The sequence below is a fragment of the Nerophis lumbriciformis genome, linkage group LG17, assembly GCF_033978685.3.
Source record: "Nerophis lumbriciformis linkage group LG17, RoL_Nlum_v2.1, whole genome shotgun sequence".
In the NCBI taxonomy this organism is placed as follows: Eukaryota; Metazoa; Chordata; class Actinopteri; order Syngnathiformes; family Syngnathidae; genus Nerophis; species Nerophis lumbriciformis.
Genome location: NC_084564.2, coordinates 13,879,157 through 13,902,515, shown reverse-complemented (window position 1 = coordinate 13,902,515; position 23,359 = coordinate 13,879,157). Strand labels below are relative to the sequence as shown.

The 23,359-nt window shown below is 38.3% G+C and overlaps 1 protein-coding gene across 1 annotated transcript; it reads right to left on the bottom strand.

The window, feature by feature from the left end:
• Nucleotides 1–899: 899 nt before the first annotated feature.
• LOC133614526 (uncharacterized) lies at nt 900–23,235 on the bottom strand. The gene is made up of 8 exons (XM_061972534.1): nt 22,520–23,235; nt 22,240–22,448; nt 12,425–12,670; nt 9,066–9,203; nt 8,921–8,990; nt 8,740–8,846; nt 6,163–6,235; nt 900–3,269 (listed from the first exon to the last, which is right to left on the bottom strand). Exons 1-8 carry the CDS (start codon nt 22,695–22,697, stop codon nt 2,848–2,850), a joined length of 1,443 nt encoding a protein of 480 aa, XP_061828518.1. The 5' UTR covers nt 22,698–23,235; the 3' UTR covers nt 900–2,847.
• Nucleotides 23,236–23,359: the final 124 nt, after the last annotated feature.

The window sequence follows — 23,359 nt, the reverse complement described above, 5'->3', positions numbered from 1 at the left end:
TATATTTAAAAAGAAAAAACATAAAATATAAGGAAAATACATTGTGGTGATTAATCACAATTAATGTGATCATTTTTGTGATTAATCACTTGCGTTAAATTGCGTCCAAAAGTTGCCTGCTAAAATAAATAAACTAATTGTGATGGAACAGGATAAGAATTGTGTGAAGTATAAAAATAAGATGAAATAAAATAATAAGTTAAACCACCCGTCATGAAGCCTGTATATTATCCATCCAATGTATTTTTTTGTACAATTTTTTTGAAGTGAAATGATGTATAATTAAGCTAAAATAATGTATAATGACTCATACTTTTAAGTAATAGAGAAGGAACAGTTTTCTAATATAAGAAGTTTTGCATATTAAAAATATATCAAATAGTTAATTTGTTCTAGAGTCAAAACTGTCCCCCATTGTAAAATCTGTATTACATTTTATTTTGTAGCATCGATGATTAAACTAAAATATTACTGTCATACACAGGGGCGCCGCTAAGGATTTTGGGCCCCATGAAAATAATCTTTACAGGGCCCCCAACACAGTGTCATTATTTTTTCTGTATTATAATTTCATCATCATTAGGGGCCTCTCTGGGGCCCCCTCCATCATGGGCCCCTAGAATCAGTCTCCTTTACCCCCGCCCCTTTTCGGCGCCCCTGGTCATTCAAGCGTAAAGACAAGTTAAAGCATTTTCACACAATGTAAAACAAATTAACCCGCTCCAGGCTTTTCACTTCATAGCCTGTAGAGTATGAATTTTTTTTAGTGCAGTCTTTTAAGTGCAACGGTGTATAATAAAGCTAGAACAAATTAAAACTATACTCACCCTTTGAAATAATAGAGATGGAACAGGAAGCAGAGCAGAATAAAACTTCTTTATGAAAATCCTGTAAAATAGTTAATCTGTTCCAGAGTCATGACAGTCCGCATCGTGAAATCTGAATTAAATTTGCATTATATTTTGTAAAGGTAATGTTTTAACAAAATACTTTCTGTTAAGAAAGGTTAAGCACTGTGTAATTAAACTAAAGTACAACTGCATCACACTATGACGACATGATCGTGATGCAACAGGATCAGAAATCATTTAAGTGAAACAGTTAAAACATTTGCACAAACTATGAGAAAAATAAATCTGCTCCAAAGTCAAACTGTCCCCTTCATAAAGCCTGAATAGTGTTACATAACTGTTTGTACAATGTTATAAGTGCAATGATGTATAATACATCTAAAATAAAGTAAAACTACTCACCCTGTGAAGGAACAGGAAGCGGAGCGGAATAACATTTTCACTTATGAAAATCCTGTGAAATTGGTCATCTGAGTCATCATGAAATCTCTATTACATTTTTATTTTGTACGGGCAATGTTTTAACAAAATAAATAATTGTCAAAATCATTCAAATTTAAAGACAAGTTTAACCTATGTGTAATTAAAGATAAAGAAAAACTTCTCACCTTGTGGAGAATCGTACTGGAGATGGAACAGGAAGCAGAGTGAAGTTATGTAAAGTGAATACATTTTTCCAAAGTCAAACTGTCCCATGTATTACATTTTATTTTAGTACAATGTTGTCACCAACCATTATTAGCGGTGTTGCTTTTGTGTGTAAAGTGTATGCATTAGCAGTAAAGCATTAGTAAAAATAAAAATAAAAAAAATGTTGCGGTATGTTTCATTTCTGATTCTATGGTTATCGTCACACTTTACCTCTTTCCTTCTGCGGTGACGTCTTACGAGATTTAGTGACATCATCAATGATATTTTTTTTTCTTCCTAGAAATCTTGGCTTGACCTCTAAAACTGTACCACTTTGGCCATGTTTACACTGAACACCAAATCCGATTTTTTTTTGCCCTCAAGTGACACAGATCAGATTTTTTTTTGTCAGACTAAATGCTCCAAAGTGCTTTAAATTTGATCTTTTGGCTTCAAATTCAGGCCACATCTGATTAGAATCTGATCTTTTCAAATGTGACTTCAGTCTAAATGCAATGCGACCTGAATGTGACTTTTTTGTCAGCTTTGGGCGAGTTACGTCACTCGTGTGCACCGTGAAAGACGCAGTCGCCAGCGGAAGTGGATATTTCATCACAACATCTTGTGTTGGCGAGCAAAATCTATTTCAGATGACCAAATTTTCGGTGCATCATTTGTCGATAGTGCGCAAATAATAGGCTATGTGTAATATATGAATATTTATTTTTGATTCCGAAGAAATAGCTATTGTTGTAAGACCGGAATCGACACTGTGGCGCATTTGCTTACATGTGAGTTGAAAAATAAAGGTCTCGTAGATCCACGCTGATGTCGGAGTCTCCTCTACTTAACAGCCATAAAAATATTACAATCCTCCCAAATATATTACACCAGATACCTCCATTCTACATTATATTACTTTTATGTAAAAAAAAACACATTTTTAGGGGGTGGCGACTTTTATTTTATTTTGTAGTAGTAGCAACTTCCTCCCGGTCAACTTCCTTTGATTTCACTTTATCGATGTGGGCATGCAAGGGGCCACATTGGTGCCACATTGAGGCCTGTGCGTGTTTACACTGGAGTCTAATAAAAATCACATTTTACTTGCAGTCAGCTGGAAAAAAAATCTGATTTAAAAAAATATCTGATTTTGGCCACTTTGGCCTGCAATGTAAACGTACAGTAATCTTTGAGGGTTCCACTTTCGCACCTGGCGCCTCCACTCACGGAAACGTGTTCCGAGTCCGTGCATGTCATGTACACTAGCGAGAGCTACGGCGGCCCCACGCAGCCAAAAAGGCTCAAAACTCGGCCAGCGTTTAGTCGTCGTGGCAACACGTCTTGTTTAGTGATGCTGCAACAATCATGAGTAATGGCCGCCATGACTTGAAAGGTCCGACTGATTAGCACGGTGGTCGTCTACCTCATCTGTGTTTAGTCCTGGTTTCTCAGCTGGCGCTTGTGTGGAAGTCGGACCGCCACATGTCTCCTCAGTGTCGCTGGAGCCCCCCCACTGCTCCAAATTGCTGTGCGTTGGTCTCCCCATGTGCAGGTTCTCCGTCACCGGTGAGAAGACGTACCTACGTCGAATTAGGCCGAGCCTCTCTGGTTTTTTATCATCCGTGGGGGAAGTTGAGACGATGGCCTGATCAATTCTGCAGGAGCCTGGACTTTTTCTCTTCTCCTCCCCTTGGTCCTCTTCCTCGGACACCTGCGAGGCCTCTGTCACCTCCTTTTCTTCGATAATGTCTCCTGCTGTTTGATGATCGGGGGGTTCCTTCAAGTCTGAAACACATTTTGGTTTTACTGAACAACAGCGGTAGCAAGCGCAAACTGTCATGTCTGTGTGATCATGTTTTGTTTTAGTCATGTTCGGTTTTGTTTTTGGACTTTTTGTGCACTTTTGTTTGTTTTGTCACCATAGCAACCATTAGTTTTCACCTGTCACGTCACGCACCTGTTTCACGTTTTGAGTCACGCACCTGTTTTCACTAATCATGTCTGTAGTATTTAAGTTCATTGTTTTCAGTTTGTCTTTCTGGCGACATCCCACATTTATGCTCTGCACATTCCTGACACTTGTTTTCATGTCCATCTTTCATGCTGTTACTTTAGTCCAAGCCAAGTAAGTTTTTGTTTATTAATGCTATAGTCTTTTGGTTTCATAGTTTGTTCTCCGCCACTGCGCGCTTTTCGTTTGTACTTTTTTTTTGATAGTAATAAACAATCATGTACTTACATTCCCTTCTCGCCAGAGCCAACTTTCCGTTGCCTCCCGGAAAAACAAAACCCAAGGACCAAGTCTTGACACAAACACAAAAAGACCTAATTTCGCCAGAGCTTTTTCACCATGAACGCTTCTACACAATTCTCTTAGACGTGGTGTGGTCGACAAAACATAACCACGAGGGATTCTAAGTAGCTGTCGCCCCCTTTGCACCACGGGGTTCACGCGAGTTGGCCGGCATGCATGACGCTTGCAGTCACGTCCTTCCTGATGCCCTGAACCACCACCAAGCATTTTGAGAACCCCTTAAAATATAAATTGTTTCACCATACCTGATGCGCCTGCAAAATATGGGGACTTTCCGTGCATGTTAAGGGCCTTAAAAAGGTGTCCGAACATATACAAAACCCAAAACCAGTGAAATTGGCACGTTGTGTAAATTGTAAATAAAAACAGAATACAATGATTTGCTAACCCTTTTCCACATATATTCAATTGAATAGACTGCAAATACAAGATACTTAACGCTCAAACTGGAAATCGTTATTTTTTGCAAATATTAGCTCATTTGGAATTTGATGCCTGCAACATGTTTCCAAAAAGCTGGCACAAGTGGCAAAAAAGACTGAGAAAGTTGAGGAATGCTCATCAAACACTTATTTGGAACATCCCACAGGTGAACAGGCAAATTAGGAACAGGTGGGTGCCATGATTGGGTATATAAGTAGATTCCATGAAATGCTCAGTCATTCACAAACAAGGATGGGGCGAGGGTCACCACTTTGTGAACAAATGCCTGAGCAAATTGTTGAACAGTTTAAGAACAACATTTCTCAACGCGCTATTGCAAGTAATTTAGGGATTTCACCATTTACGGTCCGTAATGTCATGGAGAAATCACTGCACGTAAGCGATGATATTACGGACCTTGGATCCCTCAGGCTGTACTGCATCAAAAACCAACAATTCTCTCCATTTTGGAGAGATTTATTAAACAATCTTGCCTTTCTTCATACCTCCTCTGAACGAGCCGTTTGGAATTTTCTCTGCCCTGTGACATATGCGAATATATCCACATATGGTATACATTTGCCCAAAGAGCTTTGCGCTAGCTATGCCATCATTGTAGTCCAATGCTGTAATCAATAAACAACTTATTTTTCACTATCCTCTTGTTGTGGGGCAGACTGGCTCGTACATGCACATGCTTCCTCCGCTGTTGGCATTTCTAATATAAAAGTAGCGTATAGGTCTAACTGATATCTGTCAGTAGACTTGCTATGGACGCGCTAAAAACTACAACAAAGATGACGGGGAGAAAAGGCAGTAGAAGTGGAAGCATGTAAATAAGACTGCCCACAAAATGGTGCATCCTGAAGAGATGGTCAGAAAGCATCTTAAAGACAGTCTGTAAAACATAATCTATGCAATATTTTGACCAAAGAGCCACCATTACATGTTATGTAGACCGCAAAAAAATGTTTTAAGTGGAGATGACCCCTTGAAGTCCTTTGTTACCTAACAAATGTTGTTTTGCGGTTAAACAATTTTGGTTCCAGTATTGATCCCTGGGGTACGCCGCAAGATATATTTAGCGTTGTAGACATGTGTTCACCTAGCTTCACATATTGCTTCCTGTTGGTTAGGTAGCTTCTTACCCAGTTCAAGACCAGCCTTCTGATTGAATTGATCTAATTTGTTAATTATCATTACGATTCATTCTGCAGCTACACACTTTTTACGATCAAATTGCATTGGTAATTTCCTGTAAATGAACTTGACTTTCAACCGTGTCTGAAAGTGGGTTATAAATGTGACTGTGGAGAAAAATGCACACCAATGCATATGCAGTATTTATCATCTAGACTACAAGGAAATGTGTTAAATGCAGATTAGACTCATCATAGCTCCCCTTTAAGGGTAAAACTGCATTATCTATACCGCTGAGCAACGTTAACTCAAGTATGCAAGGACATTTAGCTCAAAATGTGATAATTTCAAGCTTCTGGTACAATAGTTTGCTATTAACCATTTACTAACACTAGTAGGCAACCCCCTGTTGTAGTTTTATTATAAAACTCTTAATAAAATGGCTTGTCCGCATCGAGCAGTTCCATACCTCTGCACGCACTTTAAAATGTCAGTTGCACTCCTCATGATGAAACTCATGCATGTGGGCATTTGTTGTTTACAATAAACTCATCAGCGCTATTAATGATAACAAAGCAGTTTGCCTTATAACTACTACAACCATGGTTCTACTGCTGTTGTGTTTTGCAAAATCCTCCAGACAACTAGCGTCCTCTGTGGTGTATGCTGGCTCTCAGACTAAGGATATACCTGGTAATTAATAAAAATCCAAGGGGTCGAAGAGAGCTAAATTTTCCTTTCCACTTTCTCATGCACCCCACACCATTATTAAAGTTAATGTTGTTTGCAATATCAACTCACCTGGAAATTTCCGAGTACGCTGCACGTTCCTGTTAACGTATCTAACTGCTACCGGCCGCTGCGGTAAGTAATCCTGGGGGAGATAAATAAGTAAGTACAAATCACCATTCAATTCAATCTAACGTGTTAAAATAATTAATTGGCCGAGATCAGGGCTATTCAACTAAATTGTTTTGGGGGCCACATGTAAGAACCGGGGGCCAGATTTGGCCCTTCACTATTATTTTTATTTTGTATATGCATAATAAAGTTAAAGTTAAAGTTAAAGTACCAATGATTGTCACACACACACTAGGTGTGGCGAAATTATTCTCTGCATTTGACCCATCACCCTTGATCACCCCCTGGGAGGTGAGGGGAGCAGTGGGCAGCAGCGGTGGCTGCGCCCGGGAATCATTTTGGTGATTTAACCCCCAATTCCAACCCTTGATGCTGAGTGCCAAGCAGGGAGGTAATGGGTCCCATTTTTATAGTCTTTGGTATGACTCGGCCGGGATTTGAACTCCCAACCTACCGATCTCAGGACGGACACTCTAACCACTAGGCCACTGAGTAGGTAATAATAAAGAAGGAAAAAAACATATGTCGCACTGGAGCCTGGCCAAACTATGAAATAAACTGGGACTTATAGTCCGAAAAATACGGTACATACTTACATCAAAGGCTCCATTGTAAGCAGACGTTTGATCGTATTTATTTAATATTTCGAATGCAAAAAACCCCAAAAAACATCCATCGTCATGTCTTTCATAATGATTGTGAACAATAGGAAAAATTCCAAAAAAGTGCAGTTCCCCTATAACTGCAAGTAGGTTGGATATAATTATTGAATATGATTAAAATCAAGAGTAAGGTCACTAATTCAGTATTAATATTTGAGTGGGTCCCAGGGCCCGCTGTAGGGGAAAAGTTGGGCCCCCAGGTCAAAAAGGTTAAAAACCCATGGTCTATATCAGTAGTTCTCAAATGGGGGTACACGTACCCCTGGGGGTACTTGGAGGTATGCCAAGGGGTACGTGAGATTTTTTTTAATATTCTAAAAATAGCAACAATTCAAAAATACTTTATAAATATATTTATTGAATAATACTTCAACAAAATATGAATGGAAGTTCATAAATTCAGTGAAGCACAAGCTCAGGTTTCTCACTAAAATGTCTGTCAAAAAGAACTGTGAAAAGAAATGCAACAATGCAATATTCAGTGTTGACAGCTAGATTTATTGTGGACATGTTCCATAAATATTGATGTTAAAGATTTCTTTTTTTGTGAAGAAATGTTTAGAATTAAGTTCATGAATCAAGATGGATCTCTATTACAATCCCCAAAGAGGGCACTTTAAGTTGATGATTACTTCTATGTGTAGAAATCTTTATTTATAATTGAATCACTTGTTTATTTTTCAACAAGTTTTTAGTTATTTTTATATCTTTTTTTCCAAATAGTTCAAGAAAGACCACTACAAATGAGCAATATTTTGCACTGTTATACAATTTAATAAATCAGAAACTGATGACAGAGTGCTGTATTTTACTTCTTTATCTCTTTTTTTCAACCAAAAATGCTTTGCTCTGATTATGGGGTACTTGAATTAAAAAAATGTTCACAGGGGGTACATCACTGAAAAAAGGTTGAGAACCACTGGTCTATATGACAGTGCTTTAGTGTTTTTCAGAATATGCTTAAAAAATGTGAGTCTCTTCCAAGTAGGGACGGTCGTTTACATTTTAGCCGAAAGTAGAAGCAAATTAGAACTCAAAAATACAGGGCCCTGGTCGGTACATAAATATGGAAAACATTTTTATTTAATTTTTTTAAACAATGTATGGAATTTTGTGACATTCAAGTTGAACAAACTAGTAATTTCAATAATGAAAACTATTTAGGTAATACCTTCTAAAATAAGAAACGATTATTGCAGAAATACAGAACATAAGAGAAAGTGTAAAAAAAAAAAAAAATACAAAATAAAAAGTGATTTGCTTGTGGATACTCATAATTCCAGGGGTTAGTCAATGCAGCCTCAACCGCCGTAACTTATCATTGGTGGATAGGGATGTCCTGTTGTTGTGGCTACTGGCTCGCTCTGCAGCGCTAACTGTGTTTAATCTTCAGTGCCGTGCCATGTTTTGTGTGTTCGTGCAAGCGTATATTTTCTTCATTTTTAAAATTTTTACTGGTTTTGCCATTTGCCTGTGCATACAAAGTGCTGCAATACTGTTGTTTGCTTAATTGATTGTTGTTACATACACTGTTTCAGCATGTTCAAGTCAGCAAAAAATTCCAAAAAGTGCGGCAAACTGCGTGCTTCTGTCAGGACTTACAAGACGTTACTTGTACAATATCATCGACAAGCAATGTTGTTGTTTTTTACTATTGTACTATTGCCATTATAGAACCAGGTTTGAGTGCCCATCTCTACTTCCAAGTTTTGTTAACTGAACTCGCGAGCCAGTCTGGTGTAATTCCCAGGCCCTATTTGGACCCCAGGCCACCAGTTGAATAGCCCTGGTCTAGATCAATCCAGAAGTGATTTTGGAATGCAGTATTAAATATGAAATGATAAGAATGACATACCGAGCTCGATGAGCTGTGATTATCCTCTGGCTCGGACTTGAGGCAACACTCCACCTCTTTGGGTGCAGGGAGGATTTCATCGGTCTGGATCATCTTATTTATTTTGTCTGTTACCATCGCAAAATAAAAACAATAACTCTGACGTATCAACGCAGACTTCAGCGGCTTTATGCTACTCTACCTTTCCTGTTTTCTACAACTTCGAGCCTGAGAGCGGGAATGTTGTGGCTTTTCGACTCTCTCCTTCGTTCCTGATTGGACAAATCCTGTTTACCATTGCTGACGTGTTACATCTTCTAAATCACGGCATGATGGGCGGAACTTACTTGAACTTCTTTGGTTAGATCGTAAACTTGCGTTTGCAGACAGTAGAACATCTCGTTGCTCCTGCACAGCTTCCTCTGCTCCGCTGCCACGTGGCGATGGAGAGTACTTTGAAGTAACTTGTTATTCCTCTCCAAAGTCTACAACACAAGGGAACATAAATGCACTGTACTGTACATTACCTCAAAAATGTGAGTACAGTACACCATCTTAAAACATTTATGTTCTCAGCGGGTAGTAATACACATACTTTAGTATAATTTAGAGTAGTCAGTATGCAACTTGTGTAGTAGTATAGATTTACTATCCTATGGAAAAAATCATCGTATAAAGCATGGTGACGATGTTATGGTGTGGGGCTGCACGAGTGCTGCTGCCTCTGGCGAGCTGGAAATAATGTTTACCCTCAACATCGTGCAGTTAACCTGTGCTGACGAGTAATGGGAGATGCCAGATTCTTTGATTCGATACAATGAGGACATTTTTTTTCTATATTAATACTAATTTTTACCCCAATAAAATATATGATAAAGAGTGGCCATTTAACAACTGTGTACTTTTTGTAACATATTAGTTGTAACAAATTGCATACTTTTACACAATTTAACCTACAAAAAACCATAGCATGCATGCAATAAGTTACCCTAAGAAATGTGGAAGTGACTCATGCTCGCGGTGGGTACCTCTACCTGGGAAAGTACCAATTTTTGGTACTTTTAGTAATAACATACATTTTAGTAATACATATGTATTGCTTGATAATAAAGTCTCTTTTTTAACATTTAACAGTGATCTAAAATAGATAACTTTTCTCTACAGTTGTTATATGTTGTTTGCTTACATTTCTGATGTATTCTAAGTATTATATAGTAGACTTTGCACGCAGTTACAATTCAAAGACATTAGATGGCAGTAGTATAGACAAGTGTTTCTCAATTGTAAAGGCCGGTGACCATTGTTGTGACGCCAAAAAATATCTGTGGTCTGTATGGGCCGCAGCAGTACCCAGTTGCAATACACCTTTTCACCACTTGTGGCAGTAATGATAACATCAAACAAACAGAAGTCTGGAGCTAAAGTCATAGAGACATTTCTTGAGCGCAAAAATTATGACTAAAGTGGTGATACTGTATTTTCATTTGCACTTTAATTTTATCGACAGTTTACTGAAGAAACATCATTATTATTTATAACCAATTTAGTTTATTTTAGCACTACACAATTGTATGTTTATATATTTTTAATCATATATTTATGAGTCCTTTATAATGCAGTATCTTTAGTTAGTACTTATTTGTCTAATCAGCCTGACCCAAGCTTAAATGTTATGTGTTAAATAAATAACAATATTTTAGATTAAACACATGCTTTCATATATAAAAAAATAAGTAGGTTAGATATAAGTAATAATTAATTAAATATGATTAAAACCAAGACTAAGATTATGAATTCAGTGTTAATATTTGAGTAGGTCCTGAGCCCCTCTGTAGTGGAAAAGCTGGGCCCCGAAGTCAAAAAGGTTGAGAACCCCTGGTGTAGGGGCAGTTTTGTAGAGCAGTGAGTGTCAGGGTTTAGCCACACCATCTGCAATTAAAACCAACAAAATTGAAGATATGTTTTGTTGCTGTTGCCAGGAAGTAGTCTTTGCCATTAAGTTGAATGTGCCATTCTAGTGTTTTGTTGAGCCCTACAAAGTGGTTACACTTTAAGTATTGTATTTATTACACACCAGTTGCTTGATTGCAACGTGCACCCTAATTTGGAGCTGTTGAAGATGCCATGTAAAATTGCTAATGCTAATCAGTAGCATGTGCATGGCATATCCAATGCGGCATCAAAAGTAAGGCCTTACTTTTGAGCGCTTTCTCTCATTAATGTGGGCTTTGTTTGTTAGCATGGAAAAAGTGTAGCATTTCCTAGCGGCTGAGCTCGAGGTGAGTGCTTGTTTGCCCGTCAAGTGCTTGTGGCAGTGCACAGTCTGCAACCGAACATGACGTCACGTGCAACAAAGGTATTGAAATATGGTATCGTTGGATATTTTTCATTTATCCATTATAATCAATACTTTGAGAGTAATAACACTCAAGGCAAGACGCACCCATCACCATGTTTGACTGTTGAGACACAATTGTCTTGTTACGCACTTGTGTTGCAGTAACGTCTGTCAGTGGATAGTAAATCCACTATACAAGCTGTACACCGACTTCTCTAAAGTGGAGCCACGTTTATTTCCCATTGTTGTAAGATGACTTGTCACTTTTGTCAGGTACTGTATACTTTTTACACATGTAAGCATATTGCCGTATCATACGCAATATTTATATTTAATTACATATTATTTTACTACTTTAGTGTCTGGACCTATCCAGTCCGTCTATGCACGATCACACATTTCAATGTATGCTTCACCCACTCCCCCTACACGAGACCTGGGCAAATTAAGGCGCGGGGGCCACTTGCGGCCCGTTAAGCTTTTCAATCTGGCCCGCCGGACATTCCCAAATATTTTTTTTAGATCTTTAAGATGGAAAGTGTAGCTGCCATTATGATGTGCACTCATGTTTTCTAATGACCGTAAGTCTTCAACTATACTAAGTATTTCAATGGTTGGAATCTGTGCTTATGGATGATATACCAGTTACTATGGTAATATAATTAGTTACTATGCTAATCTAATTAGTTACTATGGTCATCTAATTAGTTACTATGGTCATCTACGTCACAGCAGCTCAGACGAAGCACCAAGCAGTGTGGGCGGGAAGCGTTTCCACAGACGCAGAAGGAGATTTTCACAACAAAGTTCTGAAGCTTAGTGATGTATAATAATAATAATAATAACAATAGATTTTATTTGTAAAAAGCACTTTATATTGAGTAAAAAATCTCAAAGTGCTACAGTGTATTAAAAAAATACATAAAAAGATAATAAAGAAATACATAAAAATTAAATCTAGAATAGCCAAATAGCTATAACTAGCATGCATATATCTAAAAAAAAAAAAGGCTTTATATCAGACATATCAGATTGTAGGTGGGGTTTATTTTGTACCCTTCACGTTCCTATTTCACTGTTTGTTGCATTTTTGTTGCGTTTCACTTGATTGTAAAATATGTCAATCGAAAAGGGGTGTGACGTTCATATTTTGTCAATATTCAGTGTTTTATCGTTCATAGAAAAATGTAAAATTCCATTACGTTTTTTTAAGGCGGTCTGTCATAACGTTTTTAGCATTCAATCAGACATTATGTGAGGTTTTGTATAAGTGTTCCTAAAAATAGATATACCGGCCCCCAGACACATTGTTTTCTCTAAATGTGGCCCCCGAGTCAAAATAATTGCCCAGGTCTGCCCTACACATACCCATATCCGCTTGTCCTTCTCCCTCATCTCCTCGGCCGCCTCCTCCAACCGTTGGCCGAGCGCCTCCTTCTCCAGCAAGGTGGGGCTCTGGAGGATCTGCGTCTCAAGCTGCAGGATCTTTACCTTTGAGTCGAACAGCTCCTTCTGGGCGTCCTGCAGCTTTTTTCCCAGAGCGTCGCAGCTGTTGCGCGTGTCGCCCAGCAACTTCTGAATGGCCTTGACTTCGTTGATGTGACTGTTTTGTATCTGAGGAGGACATGTTTTGAAGTGAAGTTTGGCATTCTTATCTTGTTGGACGTTAAAAGTAACTCAAAAAGTAACTCTTAGCGTGAGACAGTGTTTACTTTCAGCATTTTAAGTTGAAATAATTTGTGAAACGTTTGATGTATTACCAGTGACAGCTTTAGTGGTATTGTGGAAATTAAGTTAAGTTAAACTTAAAGTACCACTGAGAGTCACACACAGTAGGTGTAGTGAAATCATCCTCTGCATTTGACCCATCCCCATGTTCACCACCCACTGGGAAGTGAGGGTAGCAGTGAGCAGCAGCGGTGGTCACGCTTGGGAATCATTTGGTGATTTAACCCCCAATTCCAACCCTTGATGCTGAGTGCCAAGCAGGGAGGAAATGGGTCCCATTTGTATAGTCTTTGGTATGACTCGGCCGGGCTTTGAACTCACAACCTTCCAGCCTCAGGGCGGACACTCTAACCACAAGGCCACTAAGCTGGTCTTATTAATTAAATATAAAATACATTTAAAAACACTGCAATTAACAGGGTAGCAAACACTTTTACACACTGTATAGATGAGAACCGGGTTGGGGGTCACACAAAGGGTGCAGTCTCTCAAATTGTGGTATGGAAATTTCTACGGAATCTCCTCTGTGTTGACTCGACACGTTTACCACAAAACAATTGTTACCATTAAAAAGTGTGAAGGGAAAGCTAGTTTGGAATGTTATTGACGAGTTGTAGCAAGAAATTCCAGTTTGGTGTGATGGTCACGTGATATTCCCATTGTGGCTGGTACACATACTCATTCCTACGACATATCAAATAAACAGAAGGCTGGCCTGAAGACGTGTTTCCATTGCACCTTCATTGCTCAATCTCCAAACTGCCTATTATTTCGAAATCAACTACTAGCCTTCTTATGAGGTTTTCCAATCCGGTTTAAAACTTGGCACAGCACATAATCAGCTATCAAAATTGTTTTTTAATGATATATCTTTATCGACTGACTTGTGCTTTGAGATTTTACAGCAGTCTTTGACACGGTGTACCACGAGGTTTTAATCATCAAGGGTACAGAGTTGCACGGGTTCATCATTCTCCTCTGCACCCCTCTCGTATGGGGTTTCTCAAGGGTCAATTTTAGGCCATTTCTCTTTTACCTCCATTTATACCCCCACTTGGCTCTATATTCAGAAAGCATGGCATTTCATTCCACTGGTATGCAGATGACTGATGTACGTATGTTTTTCTTAAATGACAAAGCCCCTCCTCTATCCAGATTTTTCTCAATTGTTTTGATGGATGGTTCTTAATCGTAAACAAAAAAAGACTGCAGTGATGGTGACACTGGGACCCCGCCTGTAGTTCAGGGTCTTTTGGCCTCGTTTAAAAAACTACAACATTGACAAATTTGGAAATAAACATGCAGTCAGATTTAAAGCTAGATAGTCAAATAAAAGGCTGTTGTAAAATCAAGCTTTTTATCAACTGCGGCATACATACGCCCACGAATTTGCCTCCGCTTCACCCCACGTGGTATGACGGACAAAAGAGCAGTGCCCCTAGTGGCTGGCAGCTTCGGGCCGGATGCCTGCCCACTCCCCTTCTGTTGCAAGTCTTGTGGTTTCTGTGTCAACATGTGTCTATGTAACCCCTCCCCCATAGGAGTCCAGTCTGAGATCGATCTTTTTTTTTTTTTTTTACTTATCCTACCTCAGCGTCTACCTTTTTGCGGGGCGCCATAAGTGGCGACCCATCACCGTTCCTGATCTGTTCCTGTACAATGTTTGTATACTCTTGAACAGGTTTGTGGTGAAAATAAATTGTGGTAAATAAAGAGCATAACATAGCACAGTATAGCATAGCATACCATACCACAACATAGCATATCATACCATCTCTTTTCTTTAAGTTGTTGTTATATTCACCTAAAGTATTTTATTTGGTTTTAGCTGTTTTTTAGTAATTCCATTGTATTTTGTTTTTTTTGTGGTTTATTTTGGTGATATTTTTTATCTATGTTTTTATGTCTCAACTTAAGTTGTTTTTTTTAGATGCATCGCATTACTACCTTTGTTGGTTTATGTGCATCGTATTGTATTCTATTCATTATTCTGTACAGCACTTTGGTCCACTCGTTATTTTGAAAATGCACTACAAATTAATTTGAATTGGATTGCTCTTTTTTGTGTTGAGATGCATGAAGTACCCCTGGCTCCAAAATTCCTGTCGGCATCTTATTACAAAAAAACGTCTTATTTTTTTCCACTGCAGGCAGCTAAAGACCCACAACCATCTGTTTTAGTCAGTAATACATGTTTGGATGATGTGAACCATTTTAGGTATCAGGGTGTGGTCTTAGATTCAAACCTAATTTTTAAGTATGTAACAAAGTACAAGTTTCATCAAATTCAACGTATTAACTTTGAATCATATAAGACTTTGAAATCAGCAACATGAACACCATGATTTAGATGCATTCTGTTATACAACTTGGTCTCATACAACACAGAGCACCTTAAGACCCATCATGTCTCTTTTTAAGAAGACATTGAACACTTTAGACAGAAAGCCACTTCCCTATCATTATTGTACTATTCTTAGTAAGAATAATATTTTAGACTTGGATAACTATCAGACATGTTTGGATATACACTATATTCCCAAAAGTATTTGGCCACCTGCCTTGACTCACATATGAACTTGAAGTGCCATCCCATTCCTAAACCATAGGGTTCAATATGATGTCGGTCCACCTTTTGCAGCTATTACAGCTTCAACTCTTCTGGGAAGGCTGTCCACAAGGTTGCGGAGTGTGTTTATAGGAATTTTCCACCATTCTTCCAAAAGCGCATTGGTGAGGTCACACACTGAAGTTGGTCGAGAAGGCCTGGCTCTCAGTCTCTGTTCTAATTCATCCCAAAGGTGTTCTATCGGGTTCAGGTCAGGTCTCTGTGCAGGCCAGTCACGTTCATCCACACCAGACTCTGTCATCCATGTCTTTATGGACCTTGCTTTGTGCACTGGTGCACAGTCATATTGGAAGAGGAAGGGGCTCGCTCCAAACTGTTCCAACAAGGTTGGGAGCAAGGAATTGTCCAAAATGTTTTGGTATCCTGGAGCATTCAAAGTTCATTTCACTGGAATTAAGGGGCCAAGCCCAACTCCTGAAAAACAACTCCACACCATAATTCCTCCTCCACCAAATTCCACACTCGGCACAATGCAGTCCTAAATGTACCGTTCTCCTGGCAACCTCCAAATCCAGACTCGTCCATCAGATTGCCAGATGGAAAAGCGTGATTCATCACTCCAGAGAACGCGTCTCCACTGCTCTAGAGTCCAGTGGCGACGTGTTTTACACCACTGCATCCGACGCTTTACATTGGACTTGGTGATGTATGGCTTAGATGCAGCTGCTCGGCCATGGGAACACATTCCATGAAGCTCTCTGCGTACTGTACGTGGGCTAATTGGAAGGTCCCATGAAGTTTGGAGCTCCGTATTTATGTGCAGAAAGTCGGCGACCTCTTGGCACTATGCGCTTCAGCATCCGCTGACCCCTCTCTGTCAGTTTACGTGGCCTACCACTTCGTGGCAGAGTTGCTGTTGTTCCCAAACTCTCCACTTTTCTTATAATAAAGCCCACAGTTGACTTTGGAATATTTAGGAGCGAGGAAATTTCACGACTAGATTTGTTGCACAGGTGGCATCCTGTGACAGTTCCACGCTGGAAATCACTGAGCTCTTGAGAGCGGCCCATTCTTTCACTAATGTTTGTAGAAACAGTCTCTATGCCTAAGTGCTTGATTTTATACACCTGTGGCCGGGCCAAGTGATTAGGACACCTGATTCTGATCATTTGGATGGGTGGCCAAATACTTTTGGCAATATAGTGTATGTTTTGTTTTTAAGGTTTTGAATGAGCTTGCCCCTCCACCGTTACAAGTTTTTATACAGGAAAAAAACCTGCAATGGAGTCAATACTAGAGCGCTAACCAGGGGCGACTGTAACATCCAACGACGTAGCACTAACTTTAGTTAAATGGTTGTCTTTATTAGAGGCAGACATGTATGGAACACACTACCAGCTCATTTTAGGAACTGTGTCAACTATTTAACCTTCAAAAAACAGTAAAACAGTGGTTGAAGACAAACCAGTCTTGTACCCCGGTGTAATCGTATGTTGACTTGTTTTGTTGCAAATATTTATTGGAACTCATCCTGCAATTTATGTATGATGTTGTCTGTAAATGTATGTATGTTGTCTATCATTTTTTTGTATTTTATTTAAATGTAGTTTGAGCAACAGGCATCAAAACTTTCAAAACACTGTCGTAGCAATGCTGGCGTTTCAGGTGGCTGATAGGTTTTGATGTGTTGAAGCATGATGTTTTTTCCTGCTCCCGTTTCCTGTTTGCAGATCATTTGGTGCAAATGGCATGCAAAATGTCTTCCTTTGAAACAATAAAAATAAGTCCTTAATGGTTGACATCATGACACCATGAGCACATGAGGATTTACGACGGTACGAGTAAGAGAAAAGCCACCCACAGCACTGTACAGGTGATCTCGCCTCATTGGAGCATTTTTTTGTTTTTAATCAGTTATCGGTACTATTTTTGAATGTTATTGGCTTTATCAATGTGAGGTCATAATTCCTCAAATAAACACAAATCTGACAATAAGGTCTTTGGACCACCTACTCCTGGCTGTCCCAAAAAACAGACTCAAAACCAGGGGAGATGGATCATCCCAGTCTCTGAGCAAATTTAAATTTAGGTTAAAAAAATACTTTTACTCCCTGTCCTTCAAATCCAGTTAGGCAGGATATATTTGTCGTTTTTATTTCTTGTTTAATACGGGTTTTTTTTAAATTTATGACATTTTGGTATTTTAGGTGATATATTCTTCACTTCTTTTCAGGTATATTTTACTTTTTTATTTTATTCATCCTTCTGTGTTACAATGTAAATGTGACAATGTGTGCCCTTTTTTTTGTTTCAAATTGTTTATGCACTTTGGCCAACTGGGGTTGTTTTGAATTGCGCTACATAAATATATAAATTGAATTGAACTGACATGAAGGCTGTTTTTTCTTTCAAAAATATCCAAATTTTGTTGTTTTAAAAATGAAATAAATCAAAATGGTCCCTGTGTGCTTTTAATTTTTCAGTGTGTGGCCCTTAGTGGTAAAAGTTTGGACACCCCTGTCCTATTGAGTTAGTTTTTGGTCAATTTCTTTGGGCAAATTTTGGAGAAAAGATTAGCCCTATTGCGCAAGACACACATGTGTGTGTATATATTTATCTTTTTTGTATCTTTGTTTTTTTAATCTCAAGCACCCCCATCTGAAAACCACTGGTTGCACAATGTTACAATTATAAGGGGTTAAAAGTGAGAGGAGTAGCAGTTTAATTGAATAAAGAAAACTGTTTTTTTAAACTTGCTTTAGTTATGCTTCAATGCTAAATTAATTTTGGATTCCTGCAGTGAAAGAGGAAACCAAGTCTGGAAAACGCCATCAAATATGCTCCAGAAAACCAGTTTTTGTGGGAGTACAGACAGGCCTCAATTGTATTACATTGTCTAAGGGGCTCACTTTGCTAGACTTCAACAAGCCCTGACTTGTCAATCCTAATACGTGTGTGCGAATTAGATAATTTATCCCAATGATGTCACTATAGCCAATGGGGGGCAAACAGGAATGACTCAAGACCAAAGAACCACCATTAAACACGTACAACAGGAAAATGTTGAAAACTAAAAAAGTAGGGGTGTCAAAAAAAAAATCGATTGTCGAATTAATTGTGATTGTTATTTGTAACTATCCTTAATCGATTAAAAATACAATCAAAAATGTATTTAAAAAAATACAAAAATAATCTGAGCTGTGCAGCCACTCAGGCAAAAATCATATAGTTGATGTAATATCTGCTGTACATAATATACTTTAGAAAAGAGAAGTGTTGGATACTTCTCTTGTTGCCTTATTTGTATTTGACTTAAACAAAACTAGTTTTCTTTTGAGTAATATAGAAATGTATCAGACATGTATATCTATTTTATGGAAGAATGTAGTTAATCATAGCACTGGCGGCCAATGTTAGTAAAAAAGTATTGATTTTGAATCGAAAATTGTTTTGAATCGAGAATCGCTTCAGAATTGAATCAATACCCCAACGAATCAAATACGAATCGTGTGGTGCCCAAAGATTCACAGCCCTACTAAAAATACTGCAATCAAATAAGCATTCCAGGAGTGAGAGCAGACATTGTACAGTAAGTGATTGTTTAATTATGTTTATAGTTTGTATATCTTCTTCAGCACTTCCTGTATTAATACTGCTGCATGATGCTTATTCATGATGCACACTTGTGTTGTTGAAAGAAACAGCAAACATTGTGATGTATCTGTAAAATTAAGACGCCGCCGTATGCTTAAAATTTGCAAAAAAACTTTTAAGAATTACATGTTATTATGAATGTGTACTGTTAAAAAAGGATTACTCCCTATATGTGTATAGGTATGTAGGTATGTATGTATATATATGTATACGTATGTGTGTGTATATACATATATATATATATATATATATATATATATAAATATATATATATATATATATATATATATATGTATCTGTTTGTATTTTTTTATTTTATTTCTGATTATTATTATTATTAATGTATTATTATTTATTTTTTGTTTATTTAATTGATGTATTTGTAGATATTACTTTGTTTTTTTTTGCTGTTCCTTTCTTTTTTTGGGGAGGGGTTGGGTGGTATGGTTGGGATACAAACAAAAAATATTTTGACATTTAGGGCAGACAACAGATATATGATGTATGTGAATATAGTGTAATGGATAGGAATGTGTGATGCTGTATGTCAATAAAAATAAAATGATGTTACTAAATTACATATACACTGTACTTACGGCGATGATGGAAGCTTTTGGGTGATTTTTAGAGTTTATAGGGAATAGAGCGACGACCAATGGCTCTAGATTGCAAAAAAATAGAAAAACATGTGTTTTGTATTACATACAGAATGATGGGTAAAATCCCCACAAAAGTGCATTTCCCCTTTACAACTATGAACTAGCAGCATTTTCTTGTGCAGTTGTTTTCTGGATTGTGTTCATCTATAAAATTAAGACGCCGCCGTATGCTTAAAACGAGCAAACCACGTTAAGTATTACATGTTATTATGAATGTGCCTGTTACTAAATTACATACCGTATATACTTACAGCGATGATGGAAGCTTTTGGATGTTTTTTAGAGCACTTTATAGGGAATAGAGTGACGACCACTGGTTCCATTGTTAGCTGACTCTTGCTAGCATTTATTTATGAGTTAGAATGCAAAAAAAATAAAACATATGTTTTGTATTACATAAAACACAATAGGCAAAATCCCCCAAAAATGCATTTCCCCTTTAAAACTATGAATTTGCATTTTCTTGTGCAGTTGTTTCTGGATTGTGTTCATCTGTCAAATTAAGACGCCGCCGTATGCTTTAAATGAACAAAAAACGTAAGTATTACATGTTATTAGGAATGTGCCTGTTACTAAATTACATATTACTTACAGCGATGATGGAAGCTTTTGGATGTTTTTTAGAGCACTTTATAGGGAATAGAGGTATGACCAATGGCTCCATTGTTAGCTGACTCTTGCTAGCATTTATTTATGAGTAAGAATGCAAAAAAAAAAAATGTGTTCTGATAGGCAAAATTTCAAAAAAGTGCATTTCCCCTTTAAAACTATAAACTTGCATTTTCTTGTGCAGTTGTTTTTGGATTGTGTTCATTTGTAAAATTAAGACGCCGTCTTATGCTTAAAATGAGCAAAAAACTTAAGTATTACATGTTATTATGAACGTGCCTGTTAAAGTTAAAGTACCAATGATTGTCACACACACACTAGGTGTGGCAAAATTATTCTCTGCATTTGACCCATCACCCTTGATGACCCCCTGACTAAATTACATATATACTTACAGCGATGATGGAAGCTTTTGCATGTTTTTTAGAGCATTTTATAGGGAATAGAGCGACGACCACTGGCTCCATTGTTAGCCTTTGACTGATTGATTGATTGATTCAAACTTTTATTAGTAGATTGCACAGTGAAGTACATATTCCGTACAATTGACCACTAAATGGTAACACCCGAATAAGTTTTTCAATTTCTTTAAGTCGGGGTCCACTTAAATTGATTCATGCTACAGATATATACTATCAAATATATGCTAACATCATTTGATTTATTGATTGATTGAGACTTGTATTAGTAGGTTGCACAGTGAAGTACATATTATGTACAATTGACCACTAAATGGTAACACCCGAATAAGTTTTTCAACTTGTTTGAGTCGGCGTCCACTTAATTGATTCACGACACAGATATATACTATCATCATAATACAGTCATCACACAAGATAATCATCAGGGTGTATACATTGAATTATTTACATTATTTACAATTCGGGGTGTGTGTGTGTGGGGGGGGCGGGGGGGTTAGGTTTGGTTGTTATCATCAGTCATCAACAATTGAGAACAGAGAAATGGATATTGAAACAGTGTAGGTCTGACTTGGTAGGATATGTACAGCAAGTAGTGGACATAGAGAGAGAGAAAGAGAGAAATCAGAAGGCATAAGAAAAATATCTGCATTTGATTGTTTACATTTGATTATTAACAACAATACGGGGAGGGTGTTAGTTTAGGGTTGAAGTTGCCTGGAGGTGTACTTTTATTGCGGTTTTGAAGGAGGATAGAGATGCCCTTTCTTTTATACCTGTTGGGAGCGCATTCCACATTGATGTGGCATAGAAAGAGAATGAGTTAAGAACTTTGTTAGATCGGAATCTGGGTTTAACGTGGTTAGTAGAGCTCCCCCTGACGTTGTGGTTGGTCATAATACAGTCATCACACAAGATAATCATCAGAGTATATATACATTGAACTATTTACATTATTTACAATCCGGGGTGTGGGATATGGAAGGGGGCTGTGGGGGGTTAGGTTTGGTTGGTATCAACACTTCAGTCATCAACAATTGCATCATCAGAGAAATGGACATTGAAACAGTGTAGGACTGACTTGGTAGGATATGTACAGCAAGCAGTGGACATAGAGAGAGAGATCAGAAAGTATAAGAAAAAGTGTCTCCATTTGATTATTTACAATCTAAAGAGGTATTATGTGGAAGGGAGGGTGTTAGTTTAGGGTTGTAGTTGCATAGAAAGAGAATTAGTTAAGACCTTTGTTAGTTCGGAATCTGGGTTTAACGACTTTAGCCGACTCTTGCTAGCATTTATTTATGAGTTAGAATGCAAAACAAAACAAAAACATGTGTTTTGTAATACATAATGAATGAAAAAGTGCATTTTCCCCTTTAAAACTATGAACTTGCAGTTTCTCATGCAGTTGTTTCTGTATTGTGTTCAGGGGCAGCGCTTTTCGTATGCATTTGTTTGGGATACTGCAGCGTTTATGTGATTGCAGCATTTGTTTTCTGCTCTTTATGGCTCTGTTGCATTCCTGTGCTTGCTCAGGTCACGCACCTGAGTCATGCTGCCCTCCAGGTGTTGGTAGTGCTGCAGCGCCGCCGAGTGGCGGTGCAGCACATTCTTCAGCAGTCTGTGGCCTGTCTTGACTACTATCAACTTCAGCTGAAGGTCGCCATTTTTGCTGTTGAGCTCATTGAGGCTGCGCCTGGGAGTCAGTTGGCATGTCTCCACCTGGCCGATCGGCGGCAGTTTCGTCCTGCCATCTAAAAAAAAAATTGCATTTATTAATTAGGCTTAATTTGACTGCAGAACAGCGCGCATGCTTGCAAAGTACCTTCACTTCTATTAAAGGGAGTCTGCTTCCTTGTCTCCGCGGCTTTGGTTGCGTGGGACTTGCACGCCCCAGTGTGGAGTCTAGGCAGGGAGCACGGTTGACATGCTTCTCTATTGCACCGCGAAGCATCGCCGTCACCCCGACTCTTCGCTGCAGAGCTCCGCCGGTTGGCACTCATCGCGGTGCAACGAGCCGAAACACTTTCAACTTTTTTTTTAATGCTATCCAAACCCCCCCAACAAGACTTGAGCCTTTATGGTGTCATTGGTGCAAAACAAAGAGCGAAACGAGATGTCACTGTTGTTGGCACACGTGGTTTGATATCACGTGACTATGCTGTTGACGCCGGAAAGCCGGTTAAAAAAAATGTGTCACGTGACTGCCGTGTCTTGTCGCTAACCCCCTGTCTAAGAATAAAAAATGTCACAACACATCAATATTTAAATAGAACCTTACCTTATAAAGAACAGTAGTCAATATTCTATACTGTTGTCGATTAAAGCTGGTAACGGAATTGCATTGACCCTCAAAAAGCCGCCGTACTACAGCATGTAAGCTAGCGCATGTACGACACTATTTTATACTACAAACATTAATGGTTACTCGTGTTTTAAGATGTCATAATACTCCGCTGATATGTGTAGTAAAATTACCACATGAAGTGGAGTAAAATGTGCCAAATGAGCGCAAAAAAAGAGACAAGAGGAACAGGGACAGCGAGCTAGCCAATGCGCTAGCGGTTGCAATGCATTCTGGGACTTGTAGTACGCATGACATTGTTTAGTTCAGCGGCCTTTTGCTATGTTTTCAACTGCCCGCTAATCATTTAAAAAAATAAAA